Source organism: Hippopotamus amphibius, chromosome 8 (assembly GCF_030028045.1).
Source record: "Hippopotamus amphibius kiboko isolate mHipAmp2 chromosome 8, mHipAmp2.hap2, whole genome shotgun sequence".
In the NCBI taxonomy this organism is placed as follows: Eukaryota; Metazoa; Chordata; class Mammalia; order Artiodactyla; family Hippopotamidae; genus Hippopotamus; species Hippopotamus amphibius.
In genome coordinates, this window is record NC_080193.1 from 31,901,299 (window position 1) to 31,919,926 (window position 18,628).

Sequence of the window (18,628 nt, forward strand, 5' to 3'; positions counted from 1 at the left end):
TGAGAAGTAGGAACCTAAATAAGATCAGGGATAAACAAAGCTTTAAACTTACCCATTTGTTGTTGTTGTTGCTTGTGCTTTTGATGTCACATCTAAGAAATCATTGCTAAGTCCAATGTCATAGAGCTGAAGCTTTCCCCCATGTGTTCTATACTTTTTATACTTTTAGTTCTTACTTTTAGGTTTGAATTAATTTTTAGTTAATTGTTATATACTGTGTAAGGTAAGGGTCCAACTTCATTCTTTTGCATGTGGATATCCAGTTTTCCCAGAACCATTTATTGAAAAGGCTGCCCTTTCACCATTAAATAGTCTTGTCAGAAATCAATTGACCAGATTTGTGAATGTTTATTCTGGGTTCTGTATTCTATTCCATTGATCTATATGTTTATTCTTTTGGAAGTATCACACTGTTTTGTTTACTATAGTTTTGTAGTAAGTTTTCATATCAGGAAGCATGAGTCCTCTAACTTTGTTCTTTTACAAGACTGTTTTGGCTTATGTGTAGGTTTTCTATTCTTTTTCTTTTAATAATAATTTAAAAATTTATTATTTATTTGGTTGTGTGGCAGGCAGTCTCCTTAGTGGTGGCATGCAAAGTCTTAGTGGTGGCATGCAAGTGGGATCTAGTGCCTTGACCAGGGAATCAAACCCAGGAGCATTGGGAGCACAGAGCCTTAACCACTGCACCACCAGGGAAGTCCCTGCATGTAGGTTTTCACAAATGTCCATTATCAGGTTGAGGAGTTCTCTTCTTTCTCTAGTTTTCTGAGAATTTTTATAATGAGGTGTTGAATTTTGTCAAAAGCATATTTTGGTATCTATTGAGGTGCTTTGAATGTTAAATCAATCTTGAATTCTTGGGGTAAACTCCACTTAATTATGATGTATTATTCTTTCTGTGTGTTGATGGAATCCATTTACAAAAAGTTGGCTAAATTCTTTTGTATCTATGTTTGTAAGGATATTGGTCTTAAGTTTTCTTGTAATGTACAAAAATTACATTTCTTGTAATGTTTCTGGTTTTTTAACGGGGTAATGCTGGGCTTATAGAATGAAAATGTTCACTCCTCTTCAATTTTCTGGAAGAGTTTGTATAGAATTTGTGTTACTTCTTTATTGAATATTTGGTAGAACCAGAATCCACCAATAACACAATCTGGGCCTGGAGATTTCTTTTTTGGAAGGTTGTTAACTGTGAATTAAATTTCTCTGATGGGTACAGTCCTGTTCAGGTTATCTATTTCTTTCTGAGTGAGTTTGGCAGTATTCGACTTTCACGGAATTAGTGCATTTCATATAAATTGTCAAATTATGTATAGAATTATTTCTAGGACAGGTACCCCCTACTTTTCAAAAGTTCACTTTACACCATGTTGCTTTTATGAAATGACCTATATTACTACATGTTTTCACTAATCAAAAGAAATCCCAAAGCGAATTTTTGCTTTTATGAAAACAGGCAAAAAAGTGAGAGTAGCATTCAGCATTTGTATTGCTGTGAGCTGTTACAGAGGTAGCCTGCACCCCAAGCTGCAGGTTCCTTCCCTGGGAACTACACCCAGCATCTCAACATCAAGCCACTGTAGTTTTGAATTGTGTCTGTATCTGAGCTTTATCTGAATTTACTTTATGCATCCCTTAGCAAGATGTGTCCTTTCTTTGCTTTACAACATTTCCATTCCCAAAGGTTTCATAGGAATTCTCTTTCAGATAGTTGGAGAAACCTGTATTCCCTTACTGTTCTTTCAGGTCTTTAGTGATAAATTTTCTTGCAGTCCAGATATTGGTAACTTGAGTATTTTCTCTCTTTTTGGCAGTCTTATCAGAGCTTATAATCTTTTCAAAGGACTGGCTTTTAGTTTCATTGATTTTCTCTATAGTTTTTCTGTTTTCAATTTCATTTATTTCTGCTCCTCTACTATTTCCTCCCTCTTCTTGTTTTGAATGTGTACTGCTCTTATTTTCTTAGTTTCTTAAAATTTAAGCTTAGCACAGGGAACTCTACTCAATACTCTGTAATGGCCAATATATGGGAAAACAATCTAAAAAAAGATTGTATAACTGATTTCCTTTGCTTTACGCCTGGAACTAATATAACATTGTATTGATCAATAAGTCAACTATACTCCAATAAAACTTAAAAAAAATAAAGTCTAGAAATCAAGAAAATAAAGAACGGGAAAACAATAAAAAAATGTAAGCTTAGATTGTTGATTTGAGGCCTTTCTTATTTTTTAAGATAAGCAGTGTTATAAATTTCACTTTAATCAGTATTTTAATTTCAGCCTACAAATTTTGATGTATTTTAATTTTGTTCAATTCAAAATAGTTCTTTTCCTTTGAGATTTCTTCTTTGACGCATGGATTATCTAGAAGTGTATTAACTTCCAAGTGTTTGGAGATTGTCCTGTATCTCTTAATGATTCGTAGTTAATTCTATTATGATCAGAGAACATACTTTGTATGACTTTGTTTTAAATTTCTTAAGAACTGTTTTCTGGCTACTGGTTCAGTGGAAAGCTCTCATTTCCTTCTCTGATTCCCCTACTACCAGTTGCTCCACGTATTCTGCGCAAGGTTTTAGTTGCATTCAGTGGCACAGGCAGGAAGAGGCTCTTGCAGACCCCAGCCAGCTTCACCTGCAGCCCTGGCGCCCGCCCAAGTCGCACCATCCTGTAACCATCCAGTTTCTCCTCACCAGTTGGCTCTCTGAGAGCGCGGTGCGAAGTGCGGGTCAGGAGCGCGTGCGTGCGCCGGAAATCCCGCCTCTCTCCGACTTCGGTTGGTCTCGACCGCAAGGGGGTGAGCTCAAGGAGGAAGAGGAGCCGGATTGAAGGAAACTGGAGAGTCGGGAGGAGGGGCGAGGAGGATCCTCTTCTCCATTGGCTGGGCCCGCGGAGATGCCTCGATGCGATTGGCTGGACCGGGGGGGCCGTCCGCGACGGCTCTCCCTCCGGTCTCGGGAGGCACCCGGGTTGCGAGCGCCAGCGGAGCCAGTGGCTGCTGGGGCTGTGTTCGCACGCGCCGGAGCCAGGCAGCGGGGCCTCTGCCGTCCGGTCTCCGTCCTCCAGGGGCGGCGGGGCGGCAGGGCGGCCGGCCGCTGGGGCGGTGCGGGCCGGGGCCGGGCCAAGCCTGGGCACGGCGGGCGTTGGCGCAGCCGCCGGGCCCGGGCCTGTGCGGACCGCCCGCGGCGCGCATCTCGGGCTGTCTTTTTATTTCCAAGTGACTGTTGTTTTGGATTTTTCTGCAGACGTGAATTTTGATCAATTTATTTCACGCACCAGTTGCTGGTCCGAGGTAAAGCGGAGGATGCATGCTGGTGTCATTTGCCGTTGAGATGTGGGCTTCCTGCAGTCTGTGTGTTTACCTTCTGGATTTAAGGGAAGGGGATGACATTGTGATTTGGTCTTGTGACCGTCCATCCTCAAGGTCTCGCCAACGTAGTACAGATCCGGGAGAATCCTGGGTGTGACCCTTACCTGGGCTGGAAGTAGGCTGTTTCTTTCCTCGCTCCATCTTTCTCTTTCCCTCTCTCCTCCTCTTACGCCCCTCCCCCAGAGCTTCTCCTCTCCCTCCTTTCTGTTCTCTCTATTTGCCGCATTAAACCTTGCGGTAGGGTTTTTGTAAAATTCTGAAAAGGTTTAGGTCTTCAACATTTCTGTTTTACTTGCAGGTTTGACGGCTGGGAGAATATCGGGGGAAAGATGCCTTCTGATTCTTTCTGCTTGGCTGCTCAGGCTCGACTTGACTCCAAATGGTTGAAAACAGATATACAGGTGGGCTTTTTGACATTCCTTTTTCCTGGTGTTTTTCTGCCTTCATAGTTAAATTTCTGGTTAACCGTTTATTTAGGATATATACGGGCATGCAGATAGGATCTTGCCATATTAGAGAAGCAAGTTTATTTTCTATAACTTAAAATGTACCTTTTATTGTATCAATTTTTATTGCTCTTTTTATATAGCGTGTGGCTATATTTTAATTACAGTTATTTATAAGTGCAGGTAACCTGAGATACAGTTATGCAAAAATGTTTTCTGTTATTTTTTAAGAGGTCTGTATCGTTCTTAGCCATATCTTGGTGACTGTTTAGTGATACTTTTTGAGATGTTCAGTTAATTATGTGGGGGAGAAGTGACCTGCAGTTACTTATTATGTCCTTCAGAAACTCACTCATTTTTATGGGATACTGTGTTTGTGTTCCTGGAGAGACAAAAGTTCAGTTGAGCCGTTTGTTTTGTAATTGTTACTGGTGTTATTAAGAGGAGTGCTTGGGTTTTCGCATCAAGAACATGTGGAAACAAAATGTTAGCCTTAGACTCTCTTAATATTTTGTTTTAAGGTAATTGCAAGCTTGTTCAGAAGTTATCAAATAAAGAATAGTGATGTTTCTATAGTCTGTTCTTTATCCCAAGTTAGTTTTGTTTGCAAATGGAAAAACTGCTTTTGTAACTCCCTATTGCCCTCAGAAAGAAATGGATGAAATATTTTGTAGTGTAACTGTTTTTACCTCTTCCCTGAGGTTAACCATTTTAAGTATTTCTCAAGTAATCCTAATCTTGTTTAAATAGTCTTACACATTGTATATGATGCAAGTCATATATTCTGTAAGCAGTTGATCTTAGATACTTGTAGTGAAGCATTATTGCCCCTCCTAATTTTTTTTTAAGTGCTGAGTCCCAGTCGGTTTAAGAGCCAAGTGTTAAGAACTGTGCTGTGGATGATAGAATTGTTTTTAATGGCGTAATGTTAGATAAGGAGAAAAGAAGAGTTGGGTTAAGAGTTGGCATAGTATTGACTTTGGTTGTTTGTTTGTTTAAAAATTGCCTTTATTTAGCAATTACTTTATGTTTTTTTTTTTTAAAACAGGGTTGGGGGAGGTGAGAGATGAATAATTTCTAATTTTTGAAATCTTGAGATTCCGGCAAACTGATTTTAAGAATTGTTTTTTATTAGCGTTTATATATTTTACAAAATTTATTGAAGTAAAGAACTTTACCTGATGAAGTTTTTTTTTCCTCAATAATCATAATTGAATAGCTGCTAAATATGAATTTTAGCAGCTTGATCTAACACCAGTTTAATGCTGAGTTGAGTGCATACACTGGGTCAGGCAGATATACATAAAAAGAAACACCACTTATGCCTTAGAGTGATTATCATTTTATTTTTGAGTTATTTAGTGTAACATACAGTGCTTCGTCCTTCTTAGAGATCTGAGTACTATTCAGAAGACTTCCAGGCTCCTAGGAATAAGTGAAGAGACCTAAGTTTTGGATAGAGGAAAAATGTGAAACTAGTGTGAAAAAAGTGATTGCTGAACTTAGTTTATACAATTTCCCAGCATTGCTTATTAAATGTGAGGAATAAATATTGTTGTTTTGCCCTAAGGAATAACTCAGATGTAGTTTATTCTTCGGAATCCTTCCTGAAAACACATGTTGTGGATGCAGGCCTGTGCGGATAGATTTTACCCTTGTCTTGTTGGGGATGTCTCTCCCCTCTGCAGTGGGAAGTGTCCCACCCCTTAGGTAGAGCTTTTGTGTTGGGAGCAGGATAGACACCTGGTTGAGGAATGATACGTGAGGTAGAAACATATTTCTTAGCCAGAAGATTTAGCTAATCTGTTTTTCTTTTGCTATGAAATGCCCTTGAAGTTTTTGGTGGCTTTAGAAAGATAAAAGTTTTGGAGATTGTGAAAGGTTTTAATATGTGTCTATTGCAGACAGTATAGACCCCAATCCTAGACTTCTTGGTTAGTGATGTTTAGATGCCTCAGGCCTGGGACCTTGCAACCCGCTGCCTCTAATGGAGCATCCGTTACATGGCAAGCATATATCTGGTTTTTACATATGTAATGCTTTGTACTTCTTCAGTACTCTTTCCTGGTTGTTGTGTGGAGTCCCTTGAATCGCCATGTTTTCCTTCACAACTCTCTTGAGGAGGCAACAAATACAGAACTAAGAAGTGTTAGCTACATAATTGCTACCAGTACCATTTTCATATTGACAGTAAAAGTCCTTCTGTTTGATGTGATTGGTAGTTTTTTTTTGGTGAACTAAAGAGTCAATTAAGCAAAAGAACTATTAAACTAGTACATAATACCGTAAAAACTTTTTATTTTTAAAATGTACACGCATATTTATTTGCCAGTTTGTTTTTTTTTTCCCCTTTTGGCCATGCCACGCGGCATGTGGGATCTTAGTTCCCTGCAGGGGATAGAAACCGTGCCCCCTGCAGTGGAAGCACGGAGTCTTAACCACTGGACCACCAGGGAAGTCTCTTGCTAGTCTTGATGTAAGGTTAAGGGTGTGTCTTTGAGCATGGGTCCAAGAATGGTGTTATCCTGTTCTTTCATGCATAAGCTGTACTCAGATGAATCTCCTGCAGTTTCTATTTTTGGGTTCTTTGAAGTAGAACATGAAATTAGATATGTATGAAGTAATTTTTAAAACTTCTTATTTTGAAATAATAATAGACTCATAGGAAGTTGCAAAGAAGGTAGAGAGGTCATTGTATACTCTTCTCCCAGACTCCCCCAGTGGTATAATCTTAGGTAACTATAGTACAATATTAAAACCAGGAAATTGACACTGGTACAGTGTGTACATAGTTCTGTACCATTTTATCACATGTGTCTATTCATGTAACCACCACAGAGTTAAGATCCAGAGGTATTCTAGTGCCACAAAGCTCTCCCTCCTGCTGTCTGTTTGTGGTCACACTCAGCTCCATCTACCATCTCTCACCCCTGGCAGTCACTAATCTCTTCACTATCTCTATAATGTTGTCATTTTGAGAATGTTGTATGGTATGTGACCTTTTGAAATTGGCTTTGTTCACTTGGTATAATGTCTTTGAGGCCGATCAAAGTTGTTGAGTATATCAGTAATTCGACTCAGATTGAAATTTTCTTTTCTTCTAGTCATCAATTTAAAATGATTCAACATAAAAGCTTTTAAAATTAAACTTAAAGTTGTTAAGTGTGTATATTGTCACTTTATGCTTAGAAAAGTGTCAGTAGGTTAAAAAATGTAAACATGAACCTCTCCGTAAATTCTAATCTCAGATTTTCCAGTTGATAGGTGGTACGTAGAAATAAAAGAATGTTGTAAATACAGGTAACTTGATTGATTTTCTCCCTCCCTTCCTCCCTCCTGCTCTCCCTCCCTCCCTTCCTTCCTTCCTCTCTTCCTCTCTCTCTCTTTCCCTCTCTCTCTTTCATTTTTGGCTGTGTCGGGTCTTCGTTGCAGCATGCAGGATCTTTTCTTGTGGCGCACAGGCTCTTCACTGCAGCATGTGGGCTTCTCTCCAGTTGTGGTGTGTGGGTTTTCTCTTCTCTAGTTGTGTGGGGGCTCCAGGGCGCGTGGGCTCTGTAGTAGTTGTTGTGGGCTTAGTTGCCCTGTGGCATGTGGGATCTTACTTCCCCGACCAGGGATCAAATCCACGTCCCCTGCATTGCAGGATGGATTTTTTTACCACTGGACCACCAGGGAAGTCCCTTGATTGATTTTCATAATGACTTCTTGTGATGCCTTTCATGTCTGTAGAAAAGGTAGCATTGTTCATTTTTTTATTCATGATTTTGGGTGTTTGTATCTCTTCTGTATTTTGGATCTATGTTGTCAGGGGTTTATATATTTTGTTAGTCTTTTTTATTTAAAGAACTAACTTTTAGCTTTGGTTCTTGGAAAAGACTAATAATTATTGTAAAAGAAAGAAAATGAGTTTATCATCAGACTTGACAATAAGGCCTTACGTAGAAGAAAGCAGAGTAACATATTCATGGCACCCAAGAAAAGAAAAGGTGAGCCAAAGATTTTATGTTCTAGCAAAACTGACTTTTCAGGTGAAAAGGACACACGTTTATCAATGAACAGAAACTCAGAAAATTTTGTTTCCTTGAGCCCTTCCTGAGGAATTGAATAGAGAAGGACCCTTAGATGACTGAATGACTGTAGATTGACAGGACTGGCAGTGGGCATTAAACCTATAGTTATGGATAGAACTCAGAGTGAGTGAGTTTTAAAAGGGAGAGAGCCGTAACCTGACAGCTATATGCTTAGACATGGTAGATTATAGTAGAACTGTTCTGCAGTGTCCTATGCATTGAAGTTTTCACTTTAGGTCTTGCATTTTTCATCTCTAGAGGTTCCATTCCAGTCCTTTTATATCTTCCAGTTCACTTATCCTCATGTTCCTGTTTTCCTCCCTGTCAGTGTATGGAATGTATCTGTCATAGAGCTTTTAACATTCTTGTCTGATAATTCCATCGTCTCTCTCATTTCTGCATTTATTTCGATTGATTGATTTTATCATTATCTGTTGATTCATTGCTCTGGTTATGGGGCGTCTTGCATGCCTGGTAATTCTTTATTGAATGTCGGACATTATAAATACTCTGTTATTTTGTGCTAGATTTTGTTTTATTCTTTTACAGGGCATTAGTTTTGTCTGGCATGCATGTAAGTTACTTGGGATCAATTTGGTCTTTTCAAAGATTGATCCTAAGGTTTGTTTGGGCTGATCTAGCACAGCTTTTAATCTTGGGCTAATTTATCTGCCTCATTAAGGCAATGTCCTTGAAACTTTGTCTAATGCTTGGTGTGTTAGGAGATCTTTCTGTTCTGGTTGGTGGAAACACCAGCTTTTCCCAGGCTGTAAAACATGGGGGTTCTGCCTACTCCTTTTTAGTGCATCTTTCCCCAGCCTTGGTAGTGTTCTCAACCCATACCCAGATCAGCTCTCAGCCAGAGTCTCAAGGGGTCCCCTCTGCTCATCTCCAGAGATGTCTCTCTGCAGCTAACTTCCTCTGCTGTATTCTTGTCATTTTGACCTACTTATAGCTGATCTGTCTCCTCCATTCAGCAAGACCTCTGGGGTCTATTTGGGTTCCCCTTTCCTGTGTTGCAGCCTGGAAGCTGCTTCTAGGCATTAAGCTTGGGAAGTTGTAGCCCTTACTTCATTTGTTGCCCTTCTCAGGGATCACAGTTCTGGGCTGTTTGTTGGCCAGTGTTGGAAAACAGCTGTTTGATATACTCTGTCTGGTTTTCTACCAAAGAGGTAATTCCTAAAGAAGTTAAATCTTCACAGGTGGAAGCACAGGCCTTCCCAATTTGCTTTTAATCTCATTTATTAACTTCTTAATTTTAGATATTGTATTTTTTGGTTTTAGAATTTCTACATTTTTGTTTGAATGCATTTTATTGAATTCATTTTATAATTATATTTAGTAAAATGCATCTGTTTTAAGTGTTTAGTATGAAGTGTTCTGGCAGTTTGCCTAACTGCCACATTAGGTACTTTTCTATAGTTTCCAGTCCTCTGTTGAAATTGTTAATGTGATCTTTTAATTGCTTGAACACATCAGACCTTGTGCAGCCTCTCTGGCTTCCTCAACTGCATCTGCCATTTCCTCTGGGTTGATACTCCAGCTTGCCTGTGGGCCTCCTTTCTACTCCTAGTCTTAGGTGTAATGTTACACAACAGGGTTTAGGTTATGGCTTCCCAACTGCCTGCCATGGTGTTGTAGGTGACATAGTGTGGAAGGTGGGGGAGAGCAGGAGCTCCCTTTCCATGGGGTGAACATCACTTGGTAAGGAGAGATAAGGGAACTGGGTATTTTAATACCTGCTTTCTTCCCCTCCTTGGACGGTTCTATGGCTTCTCCTTGCAAACCTTGGCCAAGAGCCCCACATGCCTAGTGAGTGTGTCTGCAGCGCACCAAGGAGTGGGGGGCCGGTGCAGGAAAACGGGAGTCAGCAAAATTCTTCTGTAAAGGGCCAGATGGTAAACACTTCTGTGGGCCATACGTTCTCTGTAACAACTGCTCACCTCCGCTGTTGTCATCTGAATGACAAGCAGCTGCAGACAATATGTAAAACAAGTGCATATTGGTAGGCTCAGGAAACTTTATGGATACCGATGTTTGAATCTCATAATTGTCAGGTGTCATGAAATATTTTTCTTTTCTTGATTATTTTTTGATCACTGAAAAATGTAAAAGCCACTCTTAGCTTGAGGGCCATATAAAATTAGGTCGTGGGCCAGGCCTTAATTTACTGACCCCCGTATTGACTTTCTGCATCATTTGCTTCCTGTGCTTCCTTGTCTTGCCTCCCCCTCTGCCTGTCCAGAGAAAGTGTCCGCACTTTAATCCATTACTCTGGGCTTTCCTTTTTAGGGCAAAGTCCATATCTGTGTTTCTGTTTTCTGGATCTGCTCTTGATTTGTTTATGCTGTCTTCCATTTTTTTCATTTTTCAGTCATGTGGTCTTATCTTACCCATTATTGTTTTTGTTTGAGTTCTAGGTATTGTATATGAAAAATTGTTGTGATTATCTGGGGCACTGGCTAACACCGTGTTACTCCAGAGAGGCTCTGTGGAACTAGTAGCACCAGTGACCCTAGGTTCCTGCAGAGCAGCAGGGAACTGTGATGGTTCAAAACTGGGCTCCTGCCAATCTGCTCGCACCTCAGCCTTGCTTCTGTGTGTGTGGCCCTTCGTGGTTCTGCTCAGAGCATGGCATGTTTTCCAGGCCTCTCACCTGTGAGGACCATGGTTCCAGCCTCTCTCAGCAGCTCCACTGAGCTCTGCTTAGTCTCAGCCCTGCTTGCAGAATTGGCAGGTGCCTCTAGGGAAGCAGCCTTCGGCTCCCTGGGCTGTCCTCCTCTTCTTGTTGCCTGGATGTCTTCAAACAGGTGGACTTTAGGTTTCTTTCTGACCTTTCCAGTTGTTCTAGAAACGTGTTCTTAAATTTTTTTGGAATTGGTAGGTGCTTAGAAAGTAATTTTTTGCAAGGCTAAGAAAAAAAGCCAGGTATCTTTACTTCAGTCATCTGCAAATATTTGAAGAGATAACATTTCAGGCATATTTTGAAGATAGAAGAAATAAACATTTTCTAACCTATAAGTTAATCAAAATGCCATTTATTTCATTTGGCGTATTCTGTTTTGGATTGTATTGTGTAATTACACAGTTCTGAAGTAGTCATTTTAATAGATACCTTAAGGGTCTGCCTGCCGCATTCTGTTTGGTTTTCAGGTGTTAGTAGCACCTGCGATGGTTTACCCAGGCGTCCTTACCACGCGTATTGGTGCACGTGGTGGTGTTGGTGAGACGAGGACAAGCTCCCTGCAAACTAGGACAGCCTTGGTGTTGTGTGATCTTGGTCAGCTATTTGAACCTCTAAGTTTTAGTTACTCAAAACTGGGCCTGTTACTACCCCGCTTGTTGGCTTCTTTTCAGGATGAAAATGCCTTTACCTGCTATGTAATTTTAGAGGTAAGAATGTAGGAGCAAATTGGAAAAGGGTACTAAGACTGAATAATACTAATTAGAGGCATCTGGATTCTGAAAAAAGTTAAAATTTAAGATCTATATTGTCACCCATTGGGAACATTTATGTACATTAGCTACTAATAAAGACAAGCTATTCATAGACTGTTGTACAAATACTCCTAAACTGACAAATTGAAGTGACTGTTATTGCTTGTGCAGGCTCTTCTTCCAGTGCCATGATTATTTCCCAGTTTTCCCAGCTTCTTTCTGCTTGGGATCCTGTGCTTCCCTCCCAGTGCCTTGGAATGCTCTCCCAGAGGCTTCACCCCTGCCTTCTGAGTCTAGCTCTTTCAAGCTCTCCTCCATGGAAGTTTGCTTTGTTGCCTTAGCAATGTTTCTCCTTCCTTAAATCCTTTCAGATGCCCAAACCATTGTAGTTTGAGTGGTGGTTACTTGAGTTCATGTCCCCAGTTCCTAGTAGGCTTCTGCAGCGAGAATCCCTCCAGACACCCCGTGTCTACCTTCCACACAGCTTCTGTCCTACCCTCATCCTTCCCAGCACTACCCAAGTGGTGATGAATGGGTGATAGTGATAGTTCCTGTTTACATGGAGACTGGGCTTCTTCCTTGGCTTATCCTTTAATAAACGTTTCATCCCCAGCCACCCTAGGGTAATCCTAGTGGGCAGTCGGGGCTGGTCCACGCTTCCTCCATGGGTGTCAGCATCTTCTGCAGGTCTGCAGCCTGTTTGCTGACGACTCCCGGATTTGAATCTCTAGCCCTGAACACTCTGCTAAGATCTGAATGTGTATTTGCAGTACACATTCACTGTGTGTCTGTATGAGTGTGTGTATGTGTGTATGTGTGTGTGCGTGCATAGGGAAAGGATCTCCATGTTTATGTTCAGTAGTTGCTGCAAATCTCAGTGGTTAAAACTAATTCTTTCTCATTCTCATTCTGTTCCCGACTTTGTTTTTCACTTTTCATATATGTTCTGTCCCATTTGATCTGAAATGTCTTAAATACTCTTGCAGTCTTGGCTTAGGCTCTCATCCTTTTTTTGGGAGCTCTTGGCAGAGGCCTGCTAAGTTATTTTCTCTGTTTCTGGTTTCTTCCTCTGTCCTCCTCCACTGCCCTGACACTGCGTTATGACTGGAGGTGTGATCATTTATTCCCTGGAGTGCCTAAAGTTGGCATGTAACTGCTGGAGCACACACATGTGGGGCCAACAAGGACCCAGCTAGCTGGGTCTTCTGCTTCAGAACTCACAGACTGCAGTCAGTCAGGGTGCTGATCAATCCGCTTTCCCCCCGGAGTCTCATCAGGGTCCTTGTTGGCAGAATTTGGTTTGTTGGGTCTGTGGGACTGAGTTGTGGGCTCCTAGGAGATGCCCCTCTCCATAGGCAGCTCATGGCAGTGGCTGGGAGAGTGTCTCTTCTGGGTGGCCCCACTTCTTGAGGGCTTTTACCTGACAGGGCCCTAGGATAATCTTCCTTTTGATTAACTAGAAATCAGTGATGTGAGACCTTAATTATATATGAGAAATCCCTTCACCTTTGCCACAGAAGGAAACAAAGCTTAGTCACAGGTGTGATGTCCTGTCCTATATTCACAGGTCCTGCCCATACTCAGAGAGAGGGTTACACAAGGTGTGTGTGCACCAGGGGGCAAGGATCTTAAGGGTGTCTTAGATTTGCCTACTACACATTGTTTGGATAAAAGTGAGATGCTAAAAAAATTACTTATACAGATTAGGTGGGAGAGAACTGTAATGGATTGAGGGAAAGGTCTTGAAAGTCTAAAGGAATTGTATACTGAGATTACTCACAAAGTGCCCTTCAATTCTTGCTGCATTTAAGAAGCTGAGTCTGGAAATAGTGGCTGCTCCCTGAGCGTGGTGAGTGCTGGGTTGATGACGGGACAAGCTAGTGGACTTGTGAACAAAGAAGAGGCCCTGGCCTTCCATTGAGAGATGGGCAAACACGTGTCTGCTGTAGTGTAAAGGGTCTGAGAAAAGGGTTTCTGTTGCACCTGCAGTTTTCAGGGCAGATGCCTTCTCTGGTGTTCACCACGCCACCGCCCTTCAGTGACTGCTTGCTCTGGGAAACCTTTTCTGACTCCCAAATACTGACAACCAAGAGCATTTTTGTGAGCATTTTTGTTTTGTCTTTGAATATCACTATGGACTTGTGTTTTGATTTAGTTTTTCAGTACAATATAGTTATTATGTATTTTGATGTTCAAAATTATTCTAAATTTGGCTAGTGGGGGAGTCCTCACCAGGCTTTGAGCATCTTTTCTGGTGCACACGTAAGATATTCCAGGCTTACCTTTCTGCCCTGGCCCTTGATTCAGCCTTTTTTCCTAGAGCCCAGCTTTCGTTTCGTGGGACCTGGTACTTGGAAACCAGCATCTGGGTGCTGGGTGTACTCACTGCTCTCAGAGTGCTATTGCTTTTAGGTCTTTTCCAAAGACAGTGCAAGCAGATATATTTAAATATAAATTCATATTTAGATTTCCAATTCAAATTGTTTTTAAAAACTTCCTTGATTTTATCTTTTAAACTTAAAACCTTAGTTTCTAATCATACTAACATTCTTATCATAAACATACATTTTATTATATTAACATTGCTTTATCACACAATATATATACATGAAATAGTTTAAAGATTTTAATGTCAATATTATGGTTATGAATGAGACCAATTAGTAAGGTTTAAGGTTTCCTTTTCCCTTAAAGTACATCCGACTAAAGATGTGTAGTTAAAAAGGCCCTTGAAGTACAGTTGACCCTGAACAGTATGGGTGTGAACTGCGGGGGTCCATGTATCCGTGGCTGTGTCTCAGTAGTGAATCTAAAGTACTTACGATCTGTGGCTGGTTGAGTCTGGGGGTGTGGAGGAACCATGTGTATAAAGGGCTGACTGTAAAAGTTATATTTGAATTCACCCCCAAGTTGTTTAGGGGTCTAGTGTACTTTTCCTTTTGATAACTAGATTAGTTTGCATGTTACCAGTTGTAAGTTTTGCTCTTTATGGTTTAATTTTACTTTTTGAAAATGGAAATCATTTATACATTTTAGAAGTAAGTGTGTACTCAAAATCTTGCCTTTGGAATTCACCTCTGCTGCCTTGTACCCACGTTCCCCTTCCTGTCTCCCCATCAGTGATCACGTTATTTGGGTCTGGTTTATCTTCCAGAGCACCTCCGTGTCTTTTTTCTTGTATCTTAAGCGAAACTTAGCATGGTATATGAACTATTATGCGTGGTGCCTTTTTTGCTTAACTATTTCCTGGGACAGTTTTCATTAAATGTTGAGTGGATGAGAGTTTTTCATGTTATATTTAAGAATTGCATTGTGAGTGTGATTACTCTGTGAGCTTACTTTATCTGTCATTGCCAGCTTGCCTTCACGAGAGATGGACTCTGTGGTCTGTGGAATGAAATGGTTAAAGATGGAGAAATTGTATACACTGGGTCAGAATTAACACAGAATGGAGAGCTTCCTCCTAGAAAAGGTAAGGGCTTTTAACTAGTATTTTTCATTTTGTAAAGACCTTTATAATTTGCATTTTCTAGACATTTTGGAATGTGCTATAGGAACAGAAGGGTGCTTGACTATAACTGAAGTTTTTTTTCACTTTGGAGACGTCTTAGTGATAGCTAATATTAGGAGCTTCCTGGACTTCACTGTTCTATGCACACTGAAGGCCTTGCCATGGCAGCACTGCCTCATGGTGGTGTCCTGCCTTTGCGGTCCTGTTTTCAGCTTATAGGAACTCCACTTAATGTTTCTTCAAGTAATGTATGTTGCCTTGGCTAACTATAAATTACAGCTATTACAGGGTCGAGTGGAAATGCTGAGTATTCCTGAAGTTTTTCCTGTATGGCTTTCCAGTGGGAGTGTATAGAACACTTTTTGGAAGCCTTTGGCCTGTGGACTGGACTTGGCTCCTTCTTTGATTGTAGCTTATTGTCTGTGCAGGGAAATACCAGTGAACACTCTTGTTGGGACTGTAGTTGTGAAATCGCGATGAAAGTCTGTCATTCAGTTGTTCTTGACTTTGGCTGTGAATCAGAATCACTGTTTAGGCTTTAGAAAAAATGAATGCCTCTACCCACTCCAGACCTGAAAAGCCCCACTTGAGATGCACGGCTGAAGTTTGTGAGTCTCGCTATTTGAAAAGCATCAAGATGGATAAAAATTTTATTTTAGAAAGTAGTTAACTTTTCTCTTTGTGGAATGAATTGGGATAGTGTCCACCTGAAAATACATTGGAAAAATGTTAGGATGTCTTTTCAGTTACAGTGTCTAGCAGAGTGAGCTATTTTTTTTTTTTTTCTGATATTTTATTGTGAAAATTTCCACATAGCCACAACTGAAAGGTCTTCTCAGCAAGCAGCTGCACACGCATCCCCCAGACCCTACCAGTCTCTGTCCTCTGTCCATTGGTGTGTTCCATCTGGCTCCCTTAGGCACTTCATGCTTATTATTAACAAGATTGAGTTTAGTGCAGCTTTTTGTCTTTACTCATGCGTAATAAAATGCATGTTAAGTTTACTGTTCCATAAGTTTCGACAGATGTAATCAGTGTAACCGAAACCTCTCAACGTTACTCTCACTTCGAAGGTTCTCTGGTGCTCCTTCCGGGCTCATCCCTGCCCTCTCTGCTCAGAGGCAGCTACTGGCGTGCTCTTTCTCCACGGTGGATTCGTTTTGCCTGTTCTAGACTTTCATGTAAATAGAATCATGTAGTCATGTGTGCTGTTTTGTGCTTCTTCCACTCTGTGATGTTTTAGTAGTTTTAGTAGTTCATTCTGTATGTTTTTAAAGATTTTGTGCCTCTCCGTCTCAGTCCTCCAGTACATGTTAATGCATTAAAACACGTTTCCCAAAATGTTTTCTCTCAAACATTAGATATTATGGAGAAAAGCTAATTACATGGAAAAATTCATAGTGTATTTCTTTTTCGTTACATTTGATGAATATTTTTTGTTCTTCTTTTAAAAATCATGTGTTCTTTATGTAGCTCCCAACTGAGTAGTTTCTTTGACCTTCAGTAAAAGTTTCTATTTTTAATGTGGCATGAGATATGCTTTTTATTATTAGAAAATACTTTTTTTTCACAGATAAGTTTATACAGGACAAATTTTATTTTTAAGACTAATATGTAGTAATATTGTAGCTGATTGTGAGGAAAATACAGGTTAGAGCAGAAGTTCCTTAAACACACTTTTTTGTTTTGTTTTGTTTTTGTTTGTTTGTTTTTTTATTCTGTTTTCCCCAGGGATCAGTCCCTTTCTTCTGCACACACTTATGCTGGGATGAGTTCTCACTGTTGTCAAGTTGGGTTTGTTCATGATTCATTTCTGGGAAAGAGTGGCTTCTGATAACTTGCACTTCCCTTGGAGTAAACTTTCCTTTCTTTTGCAGTCACGTTTAGAATGTTCTGGTCCTACTGATGAGGAAAGAATGCTTCCTCCTAGGGACTAAGCTTCTGTGTTTCCTTTTGGGGGCCTGCCCTACAAAAGACAGGCTAGATTATAGTCTTATACTTTTTTTTAAGCGAACATTTCTTTCAACCCTGTTTAGGGTTGTTTGTATTTATTATTTTGAGGGAAAGTAGAGGAGGGACTAGGATATAAAGAAAGGAAAGTTAGGAGGCTACTGTAAGATATGCTAAACTTATTTTTTATTTTTGTCTAGGGCTGGCCTTTATGTGAAGAGTTTAAGTATCATGAACCGTTTCATTTACTATAAACCTTCTCAGTCTGTGCAGATAGTAGGAATACACTAGCCAATATTTTGCTTAGCTAGGCCTCTTGAGAAGGTTTCATTGCTATTTCTTTTACATTACAAATGTAATTTATTGACATCAGGACCAACATTTTGTAGTTTCATGGAGCTTATTTTTGGCTTTTTCTGACTTCATATTGTACTTAAGAGCATTAATTGTTTTGAGGGTTTTTTGTTTGTTTGTTTCTCCTTGGTCTAGTTAGTACTCTTTAGTTATGTGTTCCATGAGGTGAGTTTTTGTTTGTTTTTTTTTCAGAACATGACAACTTTTCTGCTGGTTTTATAGTTTTTCTGTGGAGGGTGTAAAACTTTGAATGTGGCCTTTCTCCCCAAATAACTCATGATTATTTGGACAGAAAAGGCATCTGTATATCAAGGTGTGTAACAGGATGATAAAGACCCCATGATGTTACCCACAACCGTGGATGGAGGAGTTCAGGAGTGGAGTGTTTCCTGTGGTCTGTCAGGGAGACCTGGCCTGGGGTCTAGGTGTGTGGGGTCCCCAGGGAGAAACAAGCACAGGCCTCCAGGTGAGGACTCCAGAGAGCAGCCATGTGCAGGTGACGGGGAGCAGCAGAGGTGGGGGGTGGGGCAGCCTGAGGGGAGTGGACTCCTTTGAGTGCCCAGCTGCATCTAAATCCAGGAGGGCGTGCCTGCTGATGCAGTGGACACCTCCGGGGGTGCATTTACACACTGAAGGCTAGAAGCCACTGCTCCAAGGGCCGCATGTGTGAGGAAGCGTAGTCAGGACTCCTACCCCCAGCAACGGGAATGCAAAGAATTGAATCCTGATTCCATAGCCCAAGGGTTCTCAAACTGTAGTTCATCAGGCTCACCTGGAGGCTTGGTCAGACACCCATGACTGGCCCCACCCTTCCAGTTTTTGATTTCTTAGAGTTGGGATAGGGCCTGGGAATTTTCATTTCTAACGTGTTTCCAAGTCCTGCTGATGATGCTTGCTTTTCAAAGAGTATATTGTGTCTGTATGGCTGCAGTCTGTTATGTTGGGAGTTTCAGAGACAGAAAGAGGAAAAGAGCTTCCTCATGTGCTCCTTAGAAGATAGAACATTAAAAAAAAATTAAGCAAATGACCATGATTAGATTCCCCTCATAAATATATTCTGTCCTTCATAATTAATTCTTACTGCTTTGAATCTTGAGTCGTTTATGGAAAACTTAACCCACTTCTGGGAGCCTGCCTGCTGTTTGTTGGAAGCAGGGATGTCAGCTTCTGCTGGAGTCTGTTCCCTGAGGTTTGGTGCTGTTGCTCTTGTTTGTTGCAGACCCAGTTTCAGGCCTTTAGCTTTGGAAGGAAGCAGATGAGAAGCTTGAGGCACTGATTGGTTGGTTACACTTAGCAACATTATCAGAATGCACAGGAGTAAAATCCTTTGCAGGATGGGCTTCTTGGCTGTTGTGTGAGGATTCGGTCCTTGTCCATCCTGGAGGTTAGAACATAGCAAAGGCAGCAAGACATAGAAGCAGCTCTAGACCCCCCCATTGTGCTGGGAACTGCAGGTGTTTGTGTAAATAATGTCTTACCTG

The 18,628-nt window shown here is 40.8% G+C and overlaps 1 protein-coding gene across 4 annotated transcripts in view; it reads left to right on the forward strand.

The window, feature by feature from the left end:
• The first annotated feature begins 2,988 nt into the window (after nt 1-2,988).
• HERC2 (HECT and RLD domain containing E3 ubiquitin protein ligase 2) overlaps nt 2,989-18,628 on the forward strand; it is a 232,287-nt gene continuing 216,647 nt past the window's right edge. For 2 of the 4 annotated variants that reach the window (XM_057747097.1, XM_057747099.1), the window contains exons 1-3: nt 2,992-3,300; nt 3,677-3,779; nt 14,690-14,804. In XM_057747097.1, the coding sequence (XP_057603080.1) occupies nt 3,708-3,779; nt 14,690-14,804 (187 nt within the window). In that variant the 5' untranslated portion in view covers nt 2,992-3,300; nt 3,677-3,707. Of the gene's footprint in view, nt 3,301-3,676; nt 3,780-14,689; nt 14,805-18,628 lie in introns of all 4 variants that reach the window. The other 2 variants (XM_057747100.1, XM_057747098.1) reach the window with 2 other exon arrangements.